We start from the raw sequence: 21409 nt of genomic DNA on the forward strand, positions 1-21409 counted from the left end.
TCTCTGCATCCCCGTATGAATATATAAAAAATCCGTGTTTTCGAACTATGTGGAACAATACTGAACATGCCACGTCGAACAACGAGGCCTCGAATACGATGATAGAATCTGCAGCTAGGTTAGAAGAAAAGGCCAGGAAGTGGATGCAGTTGAAGTCTAATAGATACCGCCATAAGCGAAAATTTGGATTAGTGCAGCCAAAGAAGGAGGATTTGCCTCCTGAACATGTTAGAAAGACGTTGAGAGAGCACGGTGACATGTCATGCAGAAGATATGTACGTGAAAAACGTGTGTACCTTGGAGCTCTTAAGTTTGTTCCCCATGCTGTCTACAAACTCCTCGAAAATATGCCAATGCCTTGGGAGCAAGTGCGTGACGTCAAGGTTTTGTACCATGTTAGTGGAGCGATTACTTTTGTGAATGAAATTCCGTGGGTGGTTGAGCCTATTTATTTGGCTCAGTGGAGTACAATGTGGCTTATGATGAGAAGGGAGAAAAGAGATCGTCGCAGTTTTAAGAGAATGCGGTTTCCTCCGTTTGATGATGAGGAGCATCCGATTGATTATGCTGATAATCTTCTTGATTTGGAGCCTTTGGAGCCTATTGAATTGGAGTTAGATGAGAAAGAAGATTCTGCTGTGTGTAACTGGTTTTATGACCACAAACCTAAGGTTGTCAGAACCCCGAAAAAGCAATGGCATCTAACGCTTCCTGTAATGGCTACACTTAATAGACTATCGGGGCAACTATTGTCTGATTTGGTTGATCGTAATTATTTTTACATGTTTGATAAGGAGTCGTTTTTCACAGCCAAAGCGCTTAATATGTGTATTCCTGGCGGGCCTAAATTTGAACCTCTGTATCGTGACATGGAGAAAGGGGATGAGGATTGGAATGAATTCAACGACATTAATAAGATTATTATTAGATCGCCTCTTAGGACAGAGTATAGAATTGCTTTTCCTCATCTATATAACAATAAACCCCGGAAAGTAAAGCTTTGTGTATACCACAGCCCGATGATAATGTATATAAAAACGGAGGATCCACGTTTACCAGTGTTTCATTTTGACCCAATGCTTCACCCTATAAGTTCCGGGAATCATAGGAAAGTTTCTAAAGGGGAGGATGATGATGATTTCTGTTTGCCAGAGGGAGTTGAACCATTGCTCAGAAGCACAGATATTTTTACCAAGACCACTGCTGATGGAATCTCACTGTTGTTTGCTCCACGCCCTTTTAACAGAAGATCAGGTCGGATGAGACGAGCTGAAGATATACCCTTGGTGTCAGAGTGGTTTAAGGAGCATTGCCCTTCAACGTACCCTGTTAAAGTTCGAGTTAGCTATCAAAAGTTGTTGAAATGCTTTGTGTTAAACGAGCTACATCATCGGCCACCTAAAGCTCAGAAGAAGAAACACTTGTTCAGTTCACTCCAAGCTACTAAATTTTTTCATACCACACAACTTGATTGGGTTGAAGCTGGGCTTCAAGTCTGTAAGCAAGGGCACAACATGCTAAATTTGCTGATACATAGGAAGGGTTTGAATTATCTTCACCTTGATTATAACTTCAACTTGAAGCCTGTGAAGACTCTTACGACAAAAGAAAGGAAGAAGTCTCGGTTTGGTAATGCTTTTCATTTGTGCCGTGAGATTCTGCGTTTGACAAAGCTAGTTGTTGATGCTCATGTCCAGTTTCGCCTAGGGAATATTGATTCGTTTCAGTTGGCAGATGGCCTGCAGTATACATTCTCACATGTTGGCCAGTTGACAGGGATGTACCGTTACAAGTACAGGCTGATGCGACAAATTAGAATGTGCAAAGATTTGAAGCACTTGATTTATTACCGATTCAATACAGGGCCAGTTGGTAAGGGACCTGGATGTGGTTTTTGGGCGCCTATGTGGAGGGTGCGGTTGTTCTTTCTGTTGGACAACGGTTGTTCTTTCTGTTGGACAAACTTAGTATTTTAGACTAAGTTGTGAATCATTTTGAGACTCTATATCAGTGAGACACATTATGTGTTAGTGGTGTGTATTTATTGGAACGTATTCTTCTCTTCGAGGAGATTCCAACGCATATTAACACGCTCAAAATGAGTAAAAGGTGAATGAGAACTGATATTCCAAAGTTTTACCTTTTAATATGAAAAGTGGTTTTGTACCACATCGAGAGTAGCACAAACCTATTCCTTAGTTTTTCTTATAAATACCATGTACCACATCGAAAAGAAAAACAAGTCCTTTCAAGCCTCTCTTTATAAATAGAGTCTTAGGGCACCAGTTTTATTAAGTCAAGGAAATAAGAGTCATCTCTTTCATTCTTGGTCTCTTTAGTCTTAAATTTTTCCAATATTCCGGTGATAGTTCTCGGGCTTAGTTCAGGTTCGCTGAGAGTATATTCGATCTATCGATTATACTAGTATCTCGTTTTATCCTGGGAAGCAGGTCGCTAAACACGGATGGTGCGAGACGAAACTGCTTTAAGGAGACAGTTTTCTGGACTCGAGATTAAATCCAATCTCTGTTTGTTTTCTCAAACCCTTCTCCTAATTTAATTGTTAATTCTTATATGCTTATGTGATTTAAGAATTAGCAATGTTCTTATGAATTAGTTATATATTCAATATATATATAATAATGTCTTTATCGTACAAGATTGATAACAATCTTAAAGCAGTTTTCTTCAATTTTCATACTTTCTTGTGAGTAGACGCAAAGGTCAATTTGATTGTTTAAATTGGATTTATTTATGGGTATATGAGTGGCCATTATTTGCCTCATTAATTAAATTAAATTTAGTTCGTTAATTTCTTTGATCACTTGTTGCCATGTGCTTGAAATTAATATAAATTTGATTTTAAGTGGTGCTTTGTTTAAGCATAACAGGTACGATGCAAAAGTAAGCACAAAGTTGTTGGATAATTGGTTTCTTATAAGGCTATTGATGCTTTAATGGTTATTGATTTATGATCAACTTATATTCAAGTGGACATATTTGGTGACATCTCTCTCGGGTTGATCATTATAAATTGGTAGATTAAACCCAAATTTATAATTCGTCCATGTTTTCGCTATTAATGGATAGCTTATTATGTTTTGTTAACATGGTGATTGATTTCTTAATTCTGAATTAATTTTGGAATTATTAGTACACTGATACAAGAATCATATATGCTATAGTTTACATGCGTGTTTGCAAGTTCATAACATGATATTGCTATGCAATTAAATGATATGGCTATATAAATGTTACCCTTCATGATGGAACTTGATTATTTGGTGATTAATTTTTTAATCATTGTTGAGTGATGATAAGGCATCAATTATTATTGTTTAATCTTTAATAATGGAGTTATATCACAAATTTGTAATACTGGATAGAATGCAGTAACATGTTTGTTGTTAAATAATGTGACGAGGTGGGCAGCTGAAGTGAACCAGATTTACAATTGCTCAGGATTCTCCACATTAAAAAACCTAATGGGCCTGGAGTACAGGTTATGGGTCGGCATATAATTTATATTTTTCTGGTTGGATTTTTCCTCCAGTTAAATAGTAATTTCACGTGTTGGTGTCGGTCTGCTGCGGCAGTGACACACGAGCCTATTATAGTGATCCATATGATACTTAATACGGCGAATATTGATCTCAGTAGTTACGCTGAACTTCGGAGAGAATCCGAAAAGTTGTTAACCCTAACGCATCAGTTGATCAAGGATCACTGAATGTGGGGTTATTGAAGATTTATATTCTTCCTTGGGCCTTTTATGGTTGTACCAGTAGGTGAGCCAGAAATGTAGGTTCGTGTGAACCATGTAAATATTTTAGAGAAATTTGGTAATTGAATTTTTAATGATAAGAACCACGGGAAGTTCTTTAAACATGATATTAAAATCTTATAGGTTTTAATGAATGACGTAAAACCTGCTCAGATGAGAGGTAGTGACACGATACGTGTTTACTGTCTGGTTTGATAGTAAAACATTTATCACTCGTACTCGTAGTCGAGTCAATATTGAAGCTAAATAGAGAGATGTGTGCTCTATAAACTCAAGGGCAAATCCAACTTAATACAGATAATTAAGATGGTAGTGAATAAATTTGATGATGAATAATCACTGGGCAAATTCTGTTTGCAACGTGAATATTCATGAGGTCGTTGCACCTTACTCGCATTAAATAAATGGAGTAGATGCAGGCTTGAGTTGCGCTCTGAGAGAGATGCAAAACGATTGTGATCAGCTCAGACTATCACTGAATTTGAGGATATTAGTTACGAAGGGCTAATCGTTCCTTAAACATGATACCACAGAAGGAAATAATTAAATTTCCTATTAGTTTTGGAATATTTTCTGACATTCTGTAAAATATTAAAATTGTGGGGGTATCTAAAATAGAAAATTATTGAATTTTCTATGAATATTGGAATGTAATGAAACATTCTTGAAAATAATTGAAATGTGGGGGTATCTCGAAACTTGATACCAATACCTCTGTTGGTAGCATGAGATCCAAAATCAATTGAGATATTTTGGATGGATACATAGACAATGGTTGAGTCTAATAATATCCGATATATGAATCTAATTTTTGAGATTTGTAAGAATACTATTACAGAGTTTAGGAATGCTTATGCGATAAGCTAGTAGATCCTAGTAGATCTGTAATTAAAAGTCATCTAAATGAACTTACGAGTTATTGGATGAATGTGATGATGAACCTGCAGAGAGCAAAAGACTTGGATAATTGCTAGTCCCGATTGTCTTGATAATTTGCTTGAAGGTGAACTCGTAAATTTAATAGAAGCAATGTGCTTCTCGTATAATTTCTTGATAAGTGAATATATCAAGAGAAAATTTGACTATTACTAAGAGTCAATAAATCAAGATTTTCTAGCACGTGTACTAGAAAATGGATTGTGCATGTTCTCTCTATGTCCTTTGTGGGGGAAAGGATGTTAAGAAATAGAGAGAGTGGTTCTGTTTGACAGAATCTTGTTTAAAAAATATATAGATCTTCTTACGAGATAGAAGCATTAGGACCCAAATGAATTTTTAAATTGGAAAAATATATCTGGGTCTGAAGGAAGTATAAGGTCAGACTGATACAAAAATATTACAGTCGAAAGTGATGACCTTATATAATTTATGAAATATTCTCGAGTTTTGAGAATAATGTTCATTAAGATGATACTAAAATTATCGTATTGTGAAATTTAAAAGTGCATCAATGAACATTGAGATGGTCTTTCTAAATAGATATTTGGAGAAATATCTATTTACGTGAACCCGAGAGTTGCTCTAGATAAAGCAAGAGTAGAAAATCTGTATTTTCGGTGATCATGTTGAGTGAAACAACATTGACACGAAATAATGGCATATTAAATTTGATATTGCTATGATAAGCAATGGCTTCAAATAAATGACATGGTTGCCATTTTGAGGACGCTCAAAATTGGTTGCTATGTGAATAAGGATTGCCAGTTTAAGGACGCTTAAACTCGGTAATAATGCAAACTGAAATTGCTGGTTTTTGGGACGCTAAAAGCTGGTAATATCAATAACAAGTGAAGCCTTAAGTAATAACTAGTAAAGTTATTTCATAAATGTGAAATATGTCAATATGAGATGTCAAACTGATTCAAAATCAGAGAATTGACAAGCGTGCATGTGTTATTTACACATGATATGCAAGTCATAATTGATTGCATGTGAGTGATCTGATCATTACGAGAAGTAATGACAAGAGGATCATCTCTGAAAATCTTGATGAGATTGAAAAGGTTTATTTGAAGATTACAATCTTCATGACTTTAAAAGTTTTAGATGATACATGTCACATGTTGGTGATGTGAATTTTGAAGAGATCAACGAAGCTAAAGTTGTCATAGCTGGAATGGATTTATATTTATCCAAGCGTAAATGAACAAGGATCTCTCAAGAAGGATTGCAAGTCTGTTGTACTTTTTAAAATTGTACAAAATTAGACATAGGCTATACAGTTGGTAAACTGGGTAGATGCACGAGTACAATGGAAATTGGTCACTTGGAAGTGATTGCAATGAGATTTAAGGTGTATGATATGTGCTCGTGAGCTTGGACTGCAATACGAAAGATATCTAATTGTACTATGTGAATATAGTATGTAAATTAGATATTTGACTTTAAGAACTTAAAAGTCATTCGAGAATACATTTCACACTTAGCAGTCGTGTCATGGAAATCCTAAACTTAGCTCGATTCATGATGGAATACGAGTCTGGTGCATAAAATAAATGCAGTTAAAAGGCTGAGTAGCCGCTTTGTAAGGATATTCCTAAATGACAAGGAAAATGTGTCTTCAATATGCATATATCGTGTAATCAATATGTAAATTGGGAGATCACATTATTGTGTATGAAATGGTATGTCTCACATCTATGATGAGGACATAATACCATTAAACAACTATTCTCAACGAGAATTATCATGATTGACTATGTAAAGTCAAATGATAATGTTTGGATCCACTGACCAGATGGTTAAATTGAGTGAATCTATTTAAGACAAGGGAATCTAGTTAGACCGAGAGATAGTTGTCAAATCATCGAGAGGAATGAGCCTTGCCTATTGCTTAACGGCGTCATGGTGGACACCCAACCTTGCTGACTGGAGATCCCAAGAACTTGGTTCAATGGGACAACTAAATCATGATGACTAAATCACTGTGGGGGTAACCCCCGGCCTATTTCTATGATGATGAAACAGTGAGACCCGTAAGGTACGAGGTTAAGCTTTATGCTTTTAATGATCTTTGACGAATACAAGGATTTCAAGTTTGAATACATAATATTCGGTTGAGTAAACGCGGGTTACTCTATAAGATAAAGATCACCTATGTAAGAGAGAAGTATGGCCGCTTCAAAGGAGAATTGCGAGGCACAATTCTTTAGAAACTCTTGCAGAACCAGGACGATGTTCCAGGGCCAAAATGGACATAATCATGAGAACTGAATGAGTCAGGAAAGATATAGTGATGAGTATGTCATCGTTTACACAAACGGTCGAACAGTTCAAGGACATCGCGTCATACTGTCTACCAGTAAAGTCGATATACTTATTCGAGCGAAGGTTCAAGGAGCATTCTCTACCTATCGTATGCTATATCTGACCGCCGGAACTATCACCAAGTCAAGCTCCGCGTCTGTCTGTCTATGTGGTGTCTATGTGGTGCGTGCTACTGGACCATCAATCTCATTTGTGGGGGATTGTTGGACAAACTTAGTATTTTAGACTAAGTTGTGAATCATTTTGAGACTCTATATGAGTGAGACACATTATGTGTTAGTGGTGTGTATTTATTGGAACATATTCTTCTCTTCGAGGGGATTCCAACGCATATTAACACGCTCAAAATGAGTAAAAGGTGAATGAGAACTGATATTCCAAAGTTTTACCTTTTAATATGAAAAGTGGTTTTGTACCACATCGAGAGTAGCACAAACCTATTCCTTAGTTTTTCTTATAAATACCATGTACCACATCGAAAAGAAAAACAAGTCCTTTCAAGCCTCTCTTTATAAATAGAGTCTTAGGGCACCAGTTTTATTAAGTCAAGGAAATAAGAGTCATCTCTTTCATTCTTGGTCTCTTTAGTCTTAAATTTTTCCAATATTCCGGTGATAGTTCTCGGGCTCAGTTCAGGTTCGCTGAGAGTATATTCGATCTATCGATTATACTAGTATCTCGTTTTATCCTGGGAAGCAGGTCGCTAAACACGGATGGTGCGGGGCGAAACTGCTTTAAGAAGACAGTTTTCTGGACTCGAGATTAAATCCAATCTCTGTTTGTTTTCTCAAACCCTTCTCCTAATTTAATTGTTAATTCTTATATGCTTATGTGATTTAAGAATTAGCAATGTTCTTATGAATTAGTTATATATTCAATATATATGTAATAATGTCTTTATCGTACAAGATTGATAAAACTTTCTTCGTGGAATAGTTCCTCTTTTGGAACGATGGCTGGGTAATTTACTCGCTCGGCAGTTTGAGGGGCGTCATTCTAAAGGTGTGGCAAAGACAGTTACTAAGCAGAGAGGTGAAAGCAATTTTGATGTGGAGCTTCGAGCTTCTGTCATTCATGATGTTCTTGATGCTATGCCAGAGGGTATTAAGCAAAACAAAGCAAAAACCATTATGCAGCATTTAAGTGAAGCGTGGCGTTGTTGGAAGGCAAATATTCCTTGGAAGGTACCTGGATTGCCAGTTCCAATTGAGAACATGATTCTTCGGTATGTCAAGTCAAAAGCTGATTGGTGGACGAATGTTGCACATTATAACGTGAACATATAAAACGGGGGCTACTGTCGACAAGACAGTCTGCAGGAAAAATTTGGGCAGGTTGACTCGTCTTTGGCTCAAGGCAGAACAAGAACGACAACACAATTATTTGAAAGATGGGCCATATGTCTCTCCAGAGGAAGCTGTGGCCATGTACACTACTACCGTGCACTGGTTGGAATCAAGAAAGTTTTCACCAATACAGTTCCCACCTTTGTCTTACAAGCATGACACGAAGCTTCTTATACTCACTCTTGAAAGATTAAAAGAATCTTATAGCGTAGCTGTACGATTGAATCAGCTGCAGAGGGAAGAGCTTGGTCTAATTGAGCAGGCTTATGATAATCCACATGAGGCTTTAACAAGGATAAAGCGTCATCTACTTACCCAGCGTGCTTTCAAAGAAGTGGGTATTCAATTTATGGATCTCTATAGTCACTTAATCCCAGTTTATGAAATCGAACCTCTGGAGAAAATTACAGATGCTTATCTTGATCAGTATCTGTGGTATGAAGGTGATAAGCGCCCTTTGTTCCCTAATTGGATTAAACCATCCGATTCGGAGCCACCACCCCTGCTTGTCTACAAATGGTGTCAGGGAATAAACAATTTACAAGGTATATGGGACACTGGTGATGGGCAATGTCTAGTGATGCTTCAGACCAAGTTTGAGAAATTCTTTGAGAAGATTGACCTGACCATGTTGAACAGGCTTCTGAGATTAATTCTTGATCATAATATTGCTGATTATATCACGGCGAAGAACAATGTTGTGCTGTCTTACAAAGACATGAACCACACAAACTCGTATGGTCTTATTTGTGGTCTTCAATTTGCCTCATTTGTTGCTCAGTATTATGGGTTGGTCCTGGATCTTTTGCTTCTTGGTTTAACCCGTGCAAGTGAAATTGCTGGACCGCCTCAGATGCCCAATGAGTTCATTACTTACTGCGATTCTAAAGTTGAAACAAGACACCCAATTCGATTGTACTCAAGGTACATTGACAAGGTGCATATATTGTTCAGGTTTACTCATGAAGAGGCTCGAGACCTTATCCAGCGATATCTTACTGAGCATCCTGATCCCAACAATGAAAATATGGTAGGTTATAACAATAAGAAGTGTTGGCCAAGGGATGCAAGAATGAGGCTTATGAAGCATGATGTCAATCTGGGAAGAAGTGTCTTTTGGGACATGAAGAATCGACTTCCACGAAGTGTCACCACGCTAGAGTGGGAGAATGGTTTTGTTTCTGTTTACAGCAAAGACAATCCCAATTTGCTTTTCAGCATGTGTGGATTTGAGGTCCGTATTCTTCCCAAAACTAGAATAACTCAAGAGACATTCAGTAATTTGAAGGATGGAGTTTGGAACTTGCAAAATGAACAAACCAAAGAGCGTACAGCTGTTGCTTTCTTACGCGTAGATGATGAACATATGAAGATCTTTGAGAATCGTGTTAGGCAAATCCTTATGTCGTCAGGTTCAACAACATTCACAAAGATTGTGAACAAGTGGAACACAGCTCTGATAGGTCTCATGACATACTTCCGTGAAGCAACAATTCATACTCAAGAATTATTAGATCTGCTGGTAAAGTGTGAAAATAAAGTCCAGACTCGAATAAAAATTGGCTTGAACTAAAAGATGCCTAGCAGATTCCCTCCAGTTATTTATTATACACCAAAGGAAATTGGAGGGTTGGGTATGTTATCTATGGGTCAAATACTGATTCCTCAGAGCGATCTTCGTTATAGTCAGCAAACAGATGTTGGTGTCACACACTTTAGGAGTGGGATGAGTCACGAAGAAGGCCAGCTGATTCCAAATCTTTATCGTTACATACAGCCATGGGAGAGTGAATTTATCGACTCACAACGTGTTTGGGCAGAGTATGCGCTGAAGAGGCAAGAAGCTCTTTCACAGAATAGGCGCTTGACTCTTGAAGATCTGGAAGACTCTTGGGATCGTGGTATACCTCGTATTAATACTTTGTTTCAGAAGGATAGGCACACTCTGGCTTATGATAAGGGATGGAGAGTTAGGACAGATTTTCAGCAGTATCAGGTTCTTAAACAGAACCCGTTCTGGTGGACACACCAGAGACATGATGGTAAACTTTGGAACTTGAACAACTACCGTACTGATGTTATTCAAGCACTTGGTGGTGTTGAGGGAATCCTGGAACATACATTGTTTAAAGGGACACACTTCCCAACTTGGGAAGGTCTTTTTTGGGAGAAGGCCTCAGGTTTTGAGGAGTCGATGAAGTATAAAAAGCTGACAAATGCTCAGAGGTCGGGTCTCAATCAAATCCCTAACCGTAGGTTCACCCTTCGGTGGTCTCCCACCATCAATAGAGCCAACGTGTATGTTGGTTTCCAAGTGCAGCTCGATTTGACTGGGATTTTCATGCATGGGAAAATTTCACAACTTAAGATCTCTCTTATTCAGATATTCCGTGCTCATTTGTGGCAAAAGATTCATGAGAGCGTTGTTATGGACCTCTGCCAGGTTTTGGATCAACAGCTAGATGCATTGGAAATTGAGGCGGTGCAAAAAGAGACTATACATCCGAGAAAGAGTTACAAAATGAACAGCTCTTGTGCAGATATCCTCTTATTTGCTGCACATAGATGGCCAATGTCAAAGCCCAGTTTGGTTGCTGAGTCGAAGGACGTGTTTGATCAAAAATCAAGCAACAAATATTGGTTAGATGTGCAGCTCCGTTGGGGTGATTATGACTCTCATGATATTGAGCGTTATACCAGGGCAAAGTTCATGGATTACACAACAGATAATATGTCTATCTATCCATCCCCCACTGGGGTGATGATTGGCCTTGATCTTGCATACAACCTGCATTCTGCTTATGGAAATTGGTTTCCTGGCTCAAAACCACTGCTTGCTGAGGCCATGAATAAGATTATGAAGTCAAATCCAGCTTTGTATGTTCTGCGGGAGCGAATAAGGAAAGGGTTGCAATTGTATTCTTCAGAGCCTACAGAGCCGCATCTGTCATCTCAGAATTATGGGGAGATATTTAGTAATAATCTTATTTGGTTTATTGATGACACAAATGTGTATCGCGTTACAATCCACAAGACATTCGATGGAAATCTGACAACAAAACCAATCAATGGTGCCATATTCATATTCAACCCAAGGACAGGGCAGCTGTTTTTAAAGGTAATTCACACTAGTGTATGGGCGGGGCAGAAACGTCTTGGTCAGCTAGCCAAGTGGAAAACAGCAGAGGAAGTAGCTGCGCTTGTGCGATCCTTGCCTGTGGAAGAACAGCCCAAACAAATCATTGTGACTCGTAAAGGAATGATGGATCCTTTGGAAGTTCACTTGCTAGATTTCCCTAATATTGTCATAAAGGGAAGTGAACTGCAGCTTCCTTTCCAAGCATGTTTAAAGATCGAAAAGTTTGGTGATCTTATCCTGAAAGCTACAGAACCACAGATGGTTTTGTTCAATATATATGATGACTGGTTGAATAGTATTTCATCGTACACTGCATTTTCCAGGCTTATACTGATCCTGCGTGCCCTTCATGTGAATAATGAGAAGGCAAAAATGTTACTAAGGCCTGATGCAACTATCATCACTGAACCTCATCATATTTGGCCTTCCCTTACGGACGATCAGTGGAAGAAGGTTGAGTGTGCTTTGTGCGATCTTATACTCTCTGATTATGCCAAAAAGAACAATGTGAATACTTCAGCATTGACTCAATCGGAAATTCGTGATATTATTCTTGGAGCTGAGATTACTCCACCCTCACAACAGCGGCAACAAATAGCTGAGATTCAGAAGCAGGCAAAGGAAGCAAGTCAGTTAATTGCAGTCAGCACAAAGACCACAAATGTCCATGGTGATCAACTAATTGTCAATACCACGAGTCCTTACGAACAGGCTGCATTTGGGTCTAAAACTGACTGGCGTGTGAGAGCAATTTCAGCAACAAATCTTCATCTTAGAGTGAATCATATATATGTTAATTCAGAGGACATGAAAGAAACGGGCTACACGTATATTATGCCAAAAAATATATTGAAAAAATTCATATGCATAGCAGATCTGCGGACTCAAATTGCAGGTTTTATGTATGGAGTTAGTCCTCCTGATAACCCTCATGTGAAGGAGATTTGATGCATTGCCATGCCACCACAGTGGGGGACACATCAGCAAGTTCATCTTCCGTCAGCTCTTCCTGAGCATGACATCCTTAATGATCTGGAGCCATTGGGATGGATGCACACACAGCCTAACGAGCTTCCACAGTTGTCGCCTCGGGATCTCACATCTCATGTCCGGATCCTGGAGAACAACAAACAATGGGATGGAGACAAGTGCATTATACTGACTTGTAGCTTTACTCCTGGTTCTTGCTCTTTAGCTGCATATAAGGTTACTCCAACTGGTTATGAATGGGGACGAGCGAATAAAGATACTGGAAGTAACCCTTACGGGTATTTACCTACTCATTATGAGAAAGTCCAAATGCTGCTCAGTGACCGTTTTCTCGGTTTCTACATGGTGCCCGATAATGGTCCATGGAACTACAACTTCATGGGGGTGAAGCACACAAGGAATATCAAGTATGGAACTAAGCTTGGCACTCCGCGCGAGTTCTATCATGAGGATCACAGACCTACTCATATTTTACAGTTTAACAACATGGAGGTTGAAAGAACTGTCAAGGAGTTTGGCAACATGGAGGGTGAAAGCACTGCAGAGGGCGACCGCGAGGATACATTGGGAGGTGAAAGCACTGCTGGAGTCGACCGTGAGGATACATTTTCGTAAGTACTGGAATTCTCTAACACATACTTTTTGTAACAGCTTATGGTAATAGATGTTTGCAATTGCTTTTTGTGGGGAACTAGAATTTAATCGTGAAGGCCAGGAAGGCTCTCTGTACTAAAATTGTAGTTAGTGTTAAAATATTTAGCTATATGAAATTTTTGAAGGATTTACAGCAGTAACTATATTAAACTTTTACAATATTCTGGTCATTCACTTATTGATTAATTTTTTGTAAGTTATGTTTGAATTAAAGTGCCATACATACAACCTGATGTCATGGTTATCACATAGATTCTAACAGGTTAGAAAATTTAAAGAGTATCCATTATGTGTGAATTAAGGTGCAAACATGAAAACATTGGTTTGTGTGATTCAGTTTTGCAAGGGGATTAACTCTCTGCACGGATAGTTTTGCAGTACCAAAATTGGTTCCGGAAACAATTGTTTAAGTAAAGACTTACATCTATCCTATTTTCGGTTGATTTGTTTGTGGGTGGTGCATTGATTAATTGCAGGGTAAGTGTGGTGATATGAGGCTGGAAAACAATGTGTTTGATGGGTGCCTTAGAGAAATTTTGTGTCATGGAATTTGATGGTCCATAATTAGGTAAAGAAAACATGTTTCGGGCTTAATTAATGCATTGTAAACTGGTTAATCATATTGTATGCAAAATGCGGTAGCTTGGCTGATGCTCATTAAGTCTTTGTGAAAGTGAGGGTAAAAATGTGGCTACTTGGATGACCATGTTTTCTGCCTTCCGACAACATGGTTGTGTTTTATATAAATCTGCTTGGGTGCTTGGGTGTTTTTTTGGCTCCGTCTAGGTGATTGTTTTCTATTTTATGTTCACATCTCTTTGGTCTAATGGAACGCCCTGCATCTTTTTGTTTCCTAAAAGTTATGAGTAACTAGTGCTTCAGTTGTCTATTACATAGTTTTGCATCTATTGGGGTTATACCTAATCGGGAACAGGTTCATTCTTTGATATTTAAACATGGGTTTCTGTTGTATTCGTGCGTGGGTAGTGCTTTGATTGATTGTAGCCTTGTAGGGTAAGTTTGGTGATATGGGGCTTGCAAAGAAAGTGTTTGATCGAGTGCCTAAAAGAATTTTTTTTGTTTGAATTTGATGGTCGATAATCATGTAATTGAAACATGTTTCGGGGTTAATTTATGCACTGTAAACTCATTAATCAAGATGTTTGCTTAATGCGATAGCTTGGCTGATGATGCTCATCGAGTCTTTGTTGAAAGTGAGGGTTAAAATGTTCTTACATGATGTCTGCCTTCGAACAACATGGCTGTGCATATTAGGCTATAGAATTGTTTATGATTATGTTTGAGAAGGGGATTAAACCCTTTTTATTTCAATTGTTAGCGTCTTATATTTTAGAATTGTGAGACTCTGGCCCCTGCATTCCTGTTGTGGGCTCTGATTAGGATCCAAAAAATTTTGTATTCATATTTTGGCCTGATCGACTTCGCTGTGCTAACTGAACATTCTTGGATTTTGTGTCTTTGAACTTTACATGCTGTTTTCAGGAGTATGCATGTTACTTGCTTTCAGGAGCATGTTATAGCGGCACCAACGGCTGTTCCGATAGCCAAGAAATAGAAAAGGAAATAGAAGAATGTAGAAGGAGAGTTTGGGGCAATTTTCTCATATATATTTCTCAAAGCAAACACACAATATATAGAAAGAACTACTACTGCTCCCAAGTACTAGGGAAACTAGTGGAAACGTGGGTATGCCCATGATTTCCTTTATATTAGCAACAACCAAGACTACTTCAAACATATTCATACCATAAACTAATAAACTAATTCAAATAATTTATTTGCAGCAACGAAATCAAATACTGCCTAGATTACTTAGGACACATAACAATCCACCCCACTGGAAGACACCTTGTCCGCAAGGTGAAACTGTGGAAAAGTGCGAGTAAAACGCCATTTGTTCTCCCAGGTAGCATCCTCAGGAGACTGTCCCTCCCATTGCACTAGGATCTCCGTCTTAGGTCTATACTTCCCTTTCTGCACAACCCTTTCCTCCAAGATATGTGCTGGCCGAAGTCCTATCCCTGACTGAATAGGTTCGCTAACAGACAACGGAATTGGTTCCGGTACAGGGCTTTCATGCTTCCGTAAGAGACTCACGTGAAAAACATCATGAACTAAAGAACCCGGAGGTAACTCCAGCCGGTACGCAACAGAACCCAACTTAGCCAGAATTTTATAAGGACCAAAAAACCTGGGGCTTAACTTGGTCGAAGAGCGCGTAACCACACTTGTCTGTCTGTACGGCTGCAACTTAACATAAACATAATCTCCTACCTCAAATTCTAGCTCTCATCGATGGCGATCAGCGAACTGCTTCATTCGGTTCTGGGCATCCAAAAGATTGGTGCGGAGAGTTTTCAACAACAAATCTCTGTCTTGGAGATAAACGTCAACAGCTTGCACCTGAGTTGTACCTGGAATGTATTGCAAAAGCCTGGGAGGTAATCGACCATACACCACCTGAAAAGGAGTCAGCTTAGTGGACGTATGGGTCGAGGTATTATAACTGTATTCAGCCCAGGGTAACCAGTCCACCCATTTCTTCGGCTTGTCACACACAAAGCAGCGCAAGTACTGTTCCAAAATCTGATTGACAACTTCAGTTTGTCCATCCGATTGCGGGTGATAGCTCGAACTCATGCAAAAAACTGTACCCTGCAACTTAAATAGAGCTTGCCAAAAAGAACTAATGAATACCTTGTCACGATCACTTACAATGGTTAGAGGAACACCATGTAAACGAACAATGCTTGAAATAAATTCCCGAGCTACATTGGAGGCTGTAAACGGGTGCCGAAGAGGAACAAAATGCACATATTTAGAAAGACGATCAACAACCACCATGATTACTGAAAACCCGTTGGAGATTGGCAAACCTTCCACAAAATCCATGCTAACATCCTCCCAAATCCTTTCCGGAACCGGAAGGGGTTGCAGCAATCCAGCAGGCCGCATACTATCTGTCTTAGCTCGTTGGCAAGGATGACATTCGCGAATGTACTGTTTCACATAATCCTTTATGCCCAACCACCAGAAATTTTATTTCACCTTGGCAAGTGTTTTATGAAACCCGAAATAGCCTCCTTCGGTTGAAGAGTGACACAGAGACATCACGGTAGGTAAGAGAGGAGACTTTGAGCTCAACAGAACAGCACCATCTTTAAACCAAACTCCATCACGATTTACCAGGTCCCCTCTTATTGTGTGAGGAATAGTTGAAAACAGATTTGAATAAAATGGGTCAGTACAAACCTCAGCTTGAATGTCTGCCCAGATGGTGGAACAAGGGTGTGAAACTCCGAGGAAATGACACTCAGACTGACGCGAGAGTGCATCCGCAACTTGATTGAGACCCCACTTTTATACTCAATTCTGTAATCGAAACCTAGCAGCTTATGTAACCACCTGGACTGAGCAGGAGTGGTGATTCGTTGTTCCAGCAAGTATTTGAGACTAACATGATCAGTTTTCACCACGAATGACCGTCCAAGTAAATAATGACGCCACTTTCGAACTGCCTTCACGATAGCTAGCATTTCCTTCTCATATGTGGACCAAGATAACATGGTTCCTTTCAGAGGGGCACTAAAATAAGCCAGTGGTCATCCTCGTTGAGTAAGAACGACCCAATGCCCACCCCACTTGCATCACACTCTAACGTGAATGTGTGCGACCAATCAGGTAAAGCTAGTGTCGGGGAAGTTGTCAAGGCCAGCTTTAAGGTCTGGAACGCTGTCTCTGCTTGTTCATCCCAAATGAAGGGCCCCTTTCCTACTAATTTGTGCAGAGGAACTGCAATATCTCCGAATCCCCGGATGAATTTCCGGTAATACCCCGCCAGCCCAAGGAACCCACGAACCCCTTTGGCATTCTTTGGAGTTGGCCAAGAACGGACAGCCTGCACTTTCGAGTTTCAATAGCTACACCCCCCGAAGAAATAACGTGGCCAATATAGTTAACTTGTGCCACTCCAAAACAATATTTCGAGAGCTTGGCAAATAGATGATTAGCACATAATAAACTCAGAACCGTACGTAGATGATCAAGGTGCTCTGTCAAAGATTTTGAATAAATAAGAATATCTTCAAAGAAGACCAAAACAAACTTACGTAGATGTGGCCTGAAGATGTCATTCATCAAGCATTGAAAAGTAGCCGGGGCATTAGTGAGGCCGAAAGGCATAACAATGAACTCATAGTGACCATCATGCGTACGGAAGGCCGTCTTGGAAATATCTGGCTCACTAACCCTAATTTGGTGATAGCCGGAACGGAGATCTAGCTTAGAGAAAATAGTGGCACCATGTAATTCATCGAGGAGTTCATCAATCACAGGAATTGGGTATTTATCCTTAACAGTAATATCGTTTAAGGACCGGTAGTCGACACAAAATCGCCACGTGCCAACAGATTTTTTTACTAACAAGACCGGTGACGAGAATGGACTGTGGCTGGGGCGGATCAGTCCCTTCTGCAACAACTGCGCGACCTGTTTCTCGATTTCAGTCTTTTGTAAATATGGTTGTCGGTATGGTCTGGAACTCACGGGTTTGGATCCAGGCATTAGAGGAATATGGTGAACATGGAAACGCTGAGGAGGGAAACCTTCTGGCTCTCGGAAGACCTGCTCAAATTCGGTTAATACACGCTGTACCTCTGGACAAGGGATGGAGTCATTAGGAGGTTCTGCTTCCACTGGGGAAACTTGAAGAAGAAAGGCAAAACCTTGCATTCCCATCAATTCGCTTGGTTTTAAGGCAGTCAGCTCCGTACCTTGCAACCTTTGTAACTTGTGTGTTGTATCTCCTTGACGGAACCCCAGTGTAAAATTCTGGAAATCGATTTCGATAGGGCCCAACGTCTTAAACAACTGAACCCCCAAGACAAGGGGACAAGCTGCAATGGGTAGAACAAAGAAATCTGTGGTGATCTTATTACCCTGAATGAGAATTGTAAGACCCGTAACTCGTCCCACGCAAGACAACTTCTCTCGGTTAGCGACAACCACCTCTAAATTGACCGTCGTGTCCACCCTGAGTCCAAACCGCTCCACCACGGACTGCTCGATAAAATTGTGTGTGCTACCCCCATCGATTAAAATCACCACATTTTTGTTATTAATCTTGCCAGGTAATCGTAAAGTTTGAGGCAGAATGGAACCTGAAATGGCATGAAAAGATATCTCAGCATGATCCAAGTCAGAAGGGACATCCGTAACCTCTTCTCCTTGGTTGGTACTGTCTTCCACAGCCTCTACTTCACTGATCATGAATAATTGGGGCTTGCTGCATTTATGACCTGTTATATATCGTTCATCGCAGTAATAACATAACCCCTTTTCTCGTTGTTCCTTGGCCTCAGCTCCTGATAAACGGCGTACTGGGTTTGGAGCCGGTAAAGCCAAACGTTGAGATGGCGCTGGGCCTAAAAGTCCCGCGACGGCCGATGTTGAAGATGGAGGCTGGATACTAGGAACTCGAGTGGAAGAAGGGAACCGTCGGTGCAACCCCATCTTCTCCTCAACCAGCCGAGCCAATCCCATTGAATCCACGACAGTGCGTGGTTTCTTGAGCTTTACTTCCAAATGAATCTCTTCTTTCAGGCCCCCCACAAAATAACCCAGCAAGAACGACTCTGGTAGGTTCTCAATGCGATGCGACAGCCGTTCAAAAGACTCAATATAAGTCATAACGGTAGTACTTTGTTTCAGTCTGTGTAAGGACTCTGAAGGATCATCAAACTTGGTTGGCCCAAATCGAAGCAACAATGCCTTGGTAAACTCTGCCATGTCATCGGTCCACGTGTCTTTGTAAACCATTGGTGCCACTGTAAGGCGATGCCGTCAAGATGAAACGAAGCCAAGCTGACGCGGTCACCCTCTGTTACTCTTTGGAACGCGAAATACTATTCAGCCTGGTAAATCCACCCCGTAGGATCATCTCCACTGAACCGAGGAAAATGGAGTTTCAGGTAAGGCTTAGTTTCCTTCCCAGCGATGGTACCTTGGCTGGATCCCGAATGTGAGGCTATATTCTTCTCCTTAATGGCCTGGACATCCGTCACCAATTGGTGGAACATGGTAGTCAATTTTTCAAGCGTTTCATTAGTACTTTGCTGGAAATGTTCAAAAGATTGCTTGCGTGTCTCCATCGGATCAGGTGCGCTCTGATACCACTATTATAGCGGCACCAACGGCTGTTCCAATAGCCAAGAAATAGAAAAGGAAATAGAAGAATGCAGAAGGAGAGTTGGGGCAATTTTCTCATATATATTTCTCAAAGTAAACACACATTATATAGAAAGAACTACTACTGCTCCTAAGTAATAGGGAAACTAGTGGAAACGTGGGTATGCCCATGATTTCCTTTATTTTAGCAACAACCAAGACTACTTCAAACATATTCATACCATAAACTAATAAACTAATTCAAATAATTTATTTGCAGCAACGAAATCAAACACTGCCTAGATAACTTAGGACACATAAGAGAGTATCCATGTTACTGATAAGTTTCTATATCCCCTCCAACTATTTTTATTATAAAGTCTGTCATTCTCGGTTAATCCACCCTCCTTTCTAATGTTCTCTTGGTCTCCCTGTGTAAAAAGTAGTCCACAGATCAACTAGACACACGATTGTTGCATAAACGACTATGCAATGCTCGTTTCTTACAATCTCTTACTCTTCATTTTTACACATTGTTGGTCTATGCTTTAACTGTACCAGAATTGTCTGTTATACGATATTCTGGTGGTGATACTCAATGCTGGAAGAAATTTTAGTTTTGATATTATTCTGCTCCGATGCTTCTTTCAGTTGAAAAAAGGGATTGACTTCTCCTTACCAGTTATGCTTACTAGATCTTCTAATAAGAAACGGATTGTACCCCTTTTCTGATGTTCTTATGTTTCTTTAGTTTTAAAGTTCCGGCTTGGAAGCATAGATAGTTTTGTTACCTGGTTATAGAGGTGGCCAACTGGGCGGGTTTGAACAGCCCGCTCGAAACCGGCTCGCATACAACCCTGATTTTATTCGGCCCGAACCGGTCCGGTTCAAACCCGCACAACTCGTTAAAATTAGAGTGCCGGTTATGAATATGAAAACAAAAATTCGGGACCGAACCCGGCCCGCACAAGCACCGACCCACTCAGCCCGCACATCCTTAAAACATACAAGCTGTTTTCTACATATAAAGTCATGGCTCTTGAATTAAGAGTCTTGATGTATTGTCAAACTTGAACAAATTTTTTAAATAAAGATATTCTACTTCATGTAATATTTTATTCAATAGCAACAACTATTTAACCCCCAAATCCAATACAAGCCAAAGAGCAGTAGAAATGTAGCCAACTATTTTTTTATTAGCTCAACAAATCTTGTACTTCAATATTAAACTGGTTACCAGCCACATGTTGCAGTAATTATTAAAGAATCAAACCAGGCAAGTAGTCCACAAGCCCGCACAACCCGCCCATGCACACACAACAGGCTCCAATCAGTAGTGCCGGCTACGAATTCAATTTTCACGGCACGGCCCGAGCCCGACACAGCCCGTTTCACTTTCGGGCCGATTACAAGTTCAAACATCCGGACACTAACCCGTCTTCAACCCGGCCCGGCTCGCACGACCCGCACAGATGGTCACCTCTACCTGGTTGTACATAATCCTTAGTTTTGTCTTTCCCTATCATTATGTTTCTATTCATTTTGCTAAGCTATCTCTATGTTTCTAGTTGTGTCCTATGTTTCTAGTTGTGTCCTGTCATCAACTAGAGTAAATTATTAAAATCAAGTTTAATCACTATGTTTTTTGGATATCAAATTTTGATTTATTTTTTTTGTTTTTAGCAATCTATACTATATCTATACTATACTATAATAGTCGGAATATAGATAATTTGGTGCAACGGTTTGGTTCAACGATAATTCCCTAATTTTGATTATTACAAAAATAGATAAATAGTGTTATATATCTAATAAACTACTAAATTATTAAACTACTACTAAATATAGTATACTTATCCTACTAAACTACGAATACAACTTATCCTATTATTAAAAGATATAAATATTAGTGTTATATATCTGCTAAACTACTAAATTGGTAAACTACTACAAATAGTCTATTTATTCTACTAAATTACGACCACATGTTATTCTATTATTTTTATTATAAATTTATAATCATTATATATTTATATAAATATT

At 39.5% G+C, this 21409-nt stretch overlaps 1 protein-coding gene and 1 pseudogene across 1 annotated transcript; one reads left to right on the top strand and one right to left on the bottom strand.

Moving 5' to 3' along the window:
• Window positions 1–32: 32 nt before the first annotated feature.
• Window positions 33–13306, top strand: LOC141665334 (pre-mRNA-processing-splicing factor 8A-like; annotated as a pseudogene).
• Window positions 13307–16775: 3469 nt separating this feature from the next.
• LOC141692108 (uncharacterized) lies at window positions 16776–19018 on the bottom strand. Its single transcript, XM_074496868.1, has 2 exons — window positions 17297–19018; window positions 16776–17099 (listed from the first exon to the last, which is right to left on the bottom strand). Exons 1-2 carry the CDS (start codon window positions 19016–19018, stop codon window positions 16776–16778), a joined length of 2046 nt encoding a protein of 681 aa, XP_074352969.1.
• Between the last annotated feature and the right edge of the window lie 2391 nt (window positions 19019–21409).

The sequence above is a fragment of the Apium graveolens genome, chromosome 1, assembly GCF_009905375.1.
Source record: "Apium graveolens cultivar Ventura chromosome 1, ASM990537v1, whole genome shotgun sequence".
NCBI lineage: Eukaryota > Viridiplantae > Streptophyta > Magnoliopsida > Apiales > Apiaceae > Apium > Apium graveolens.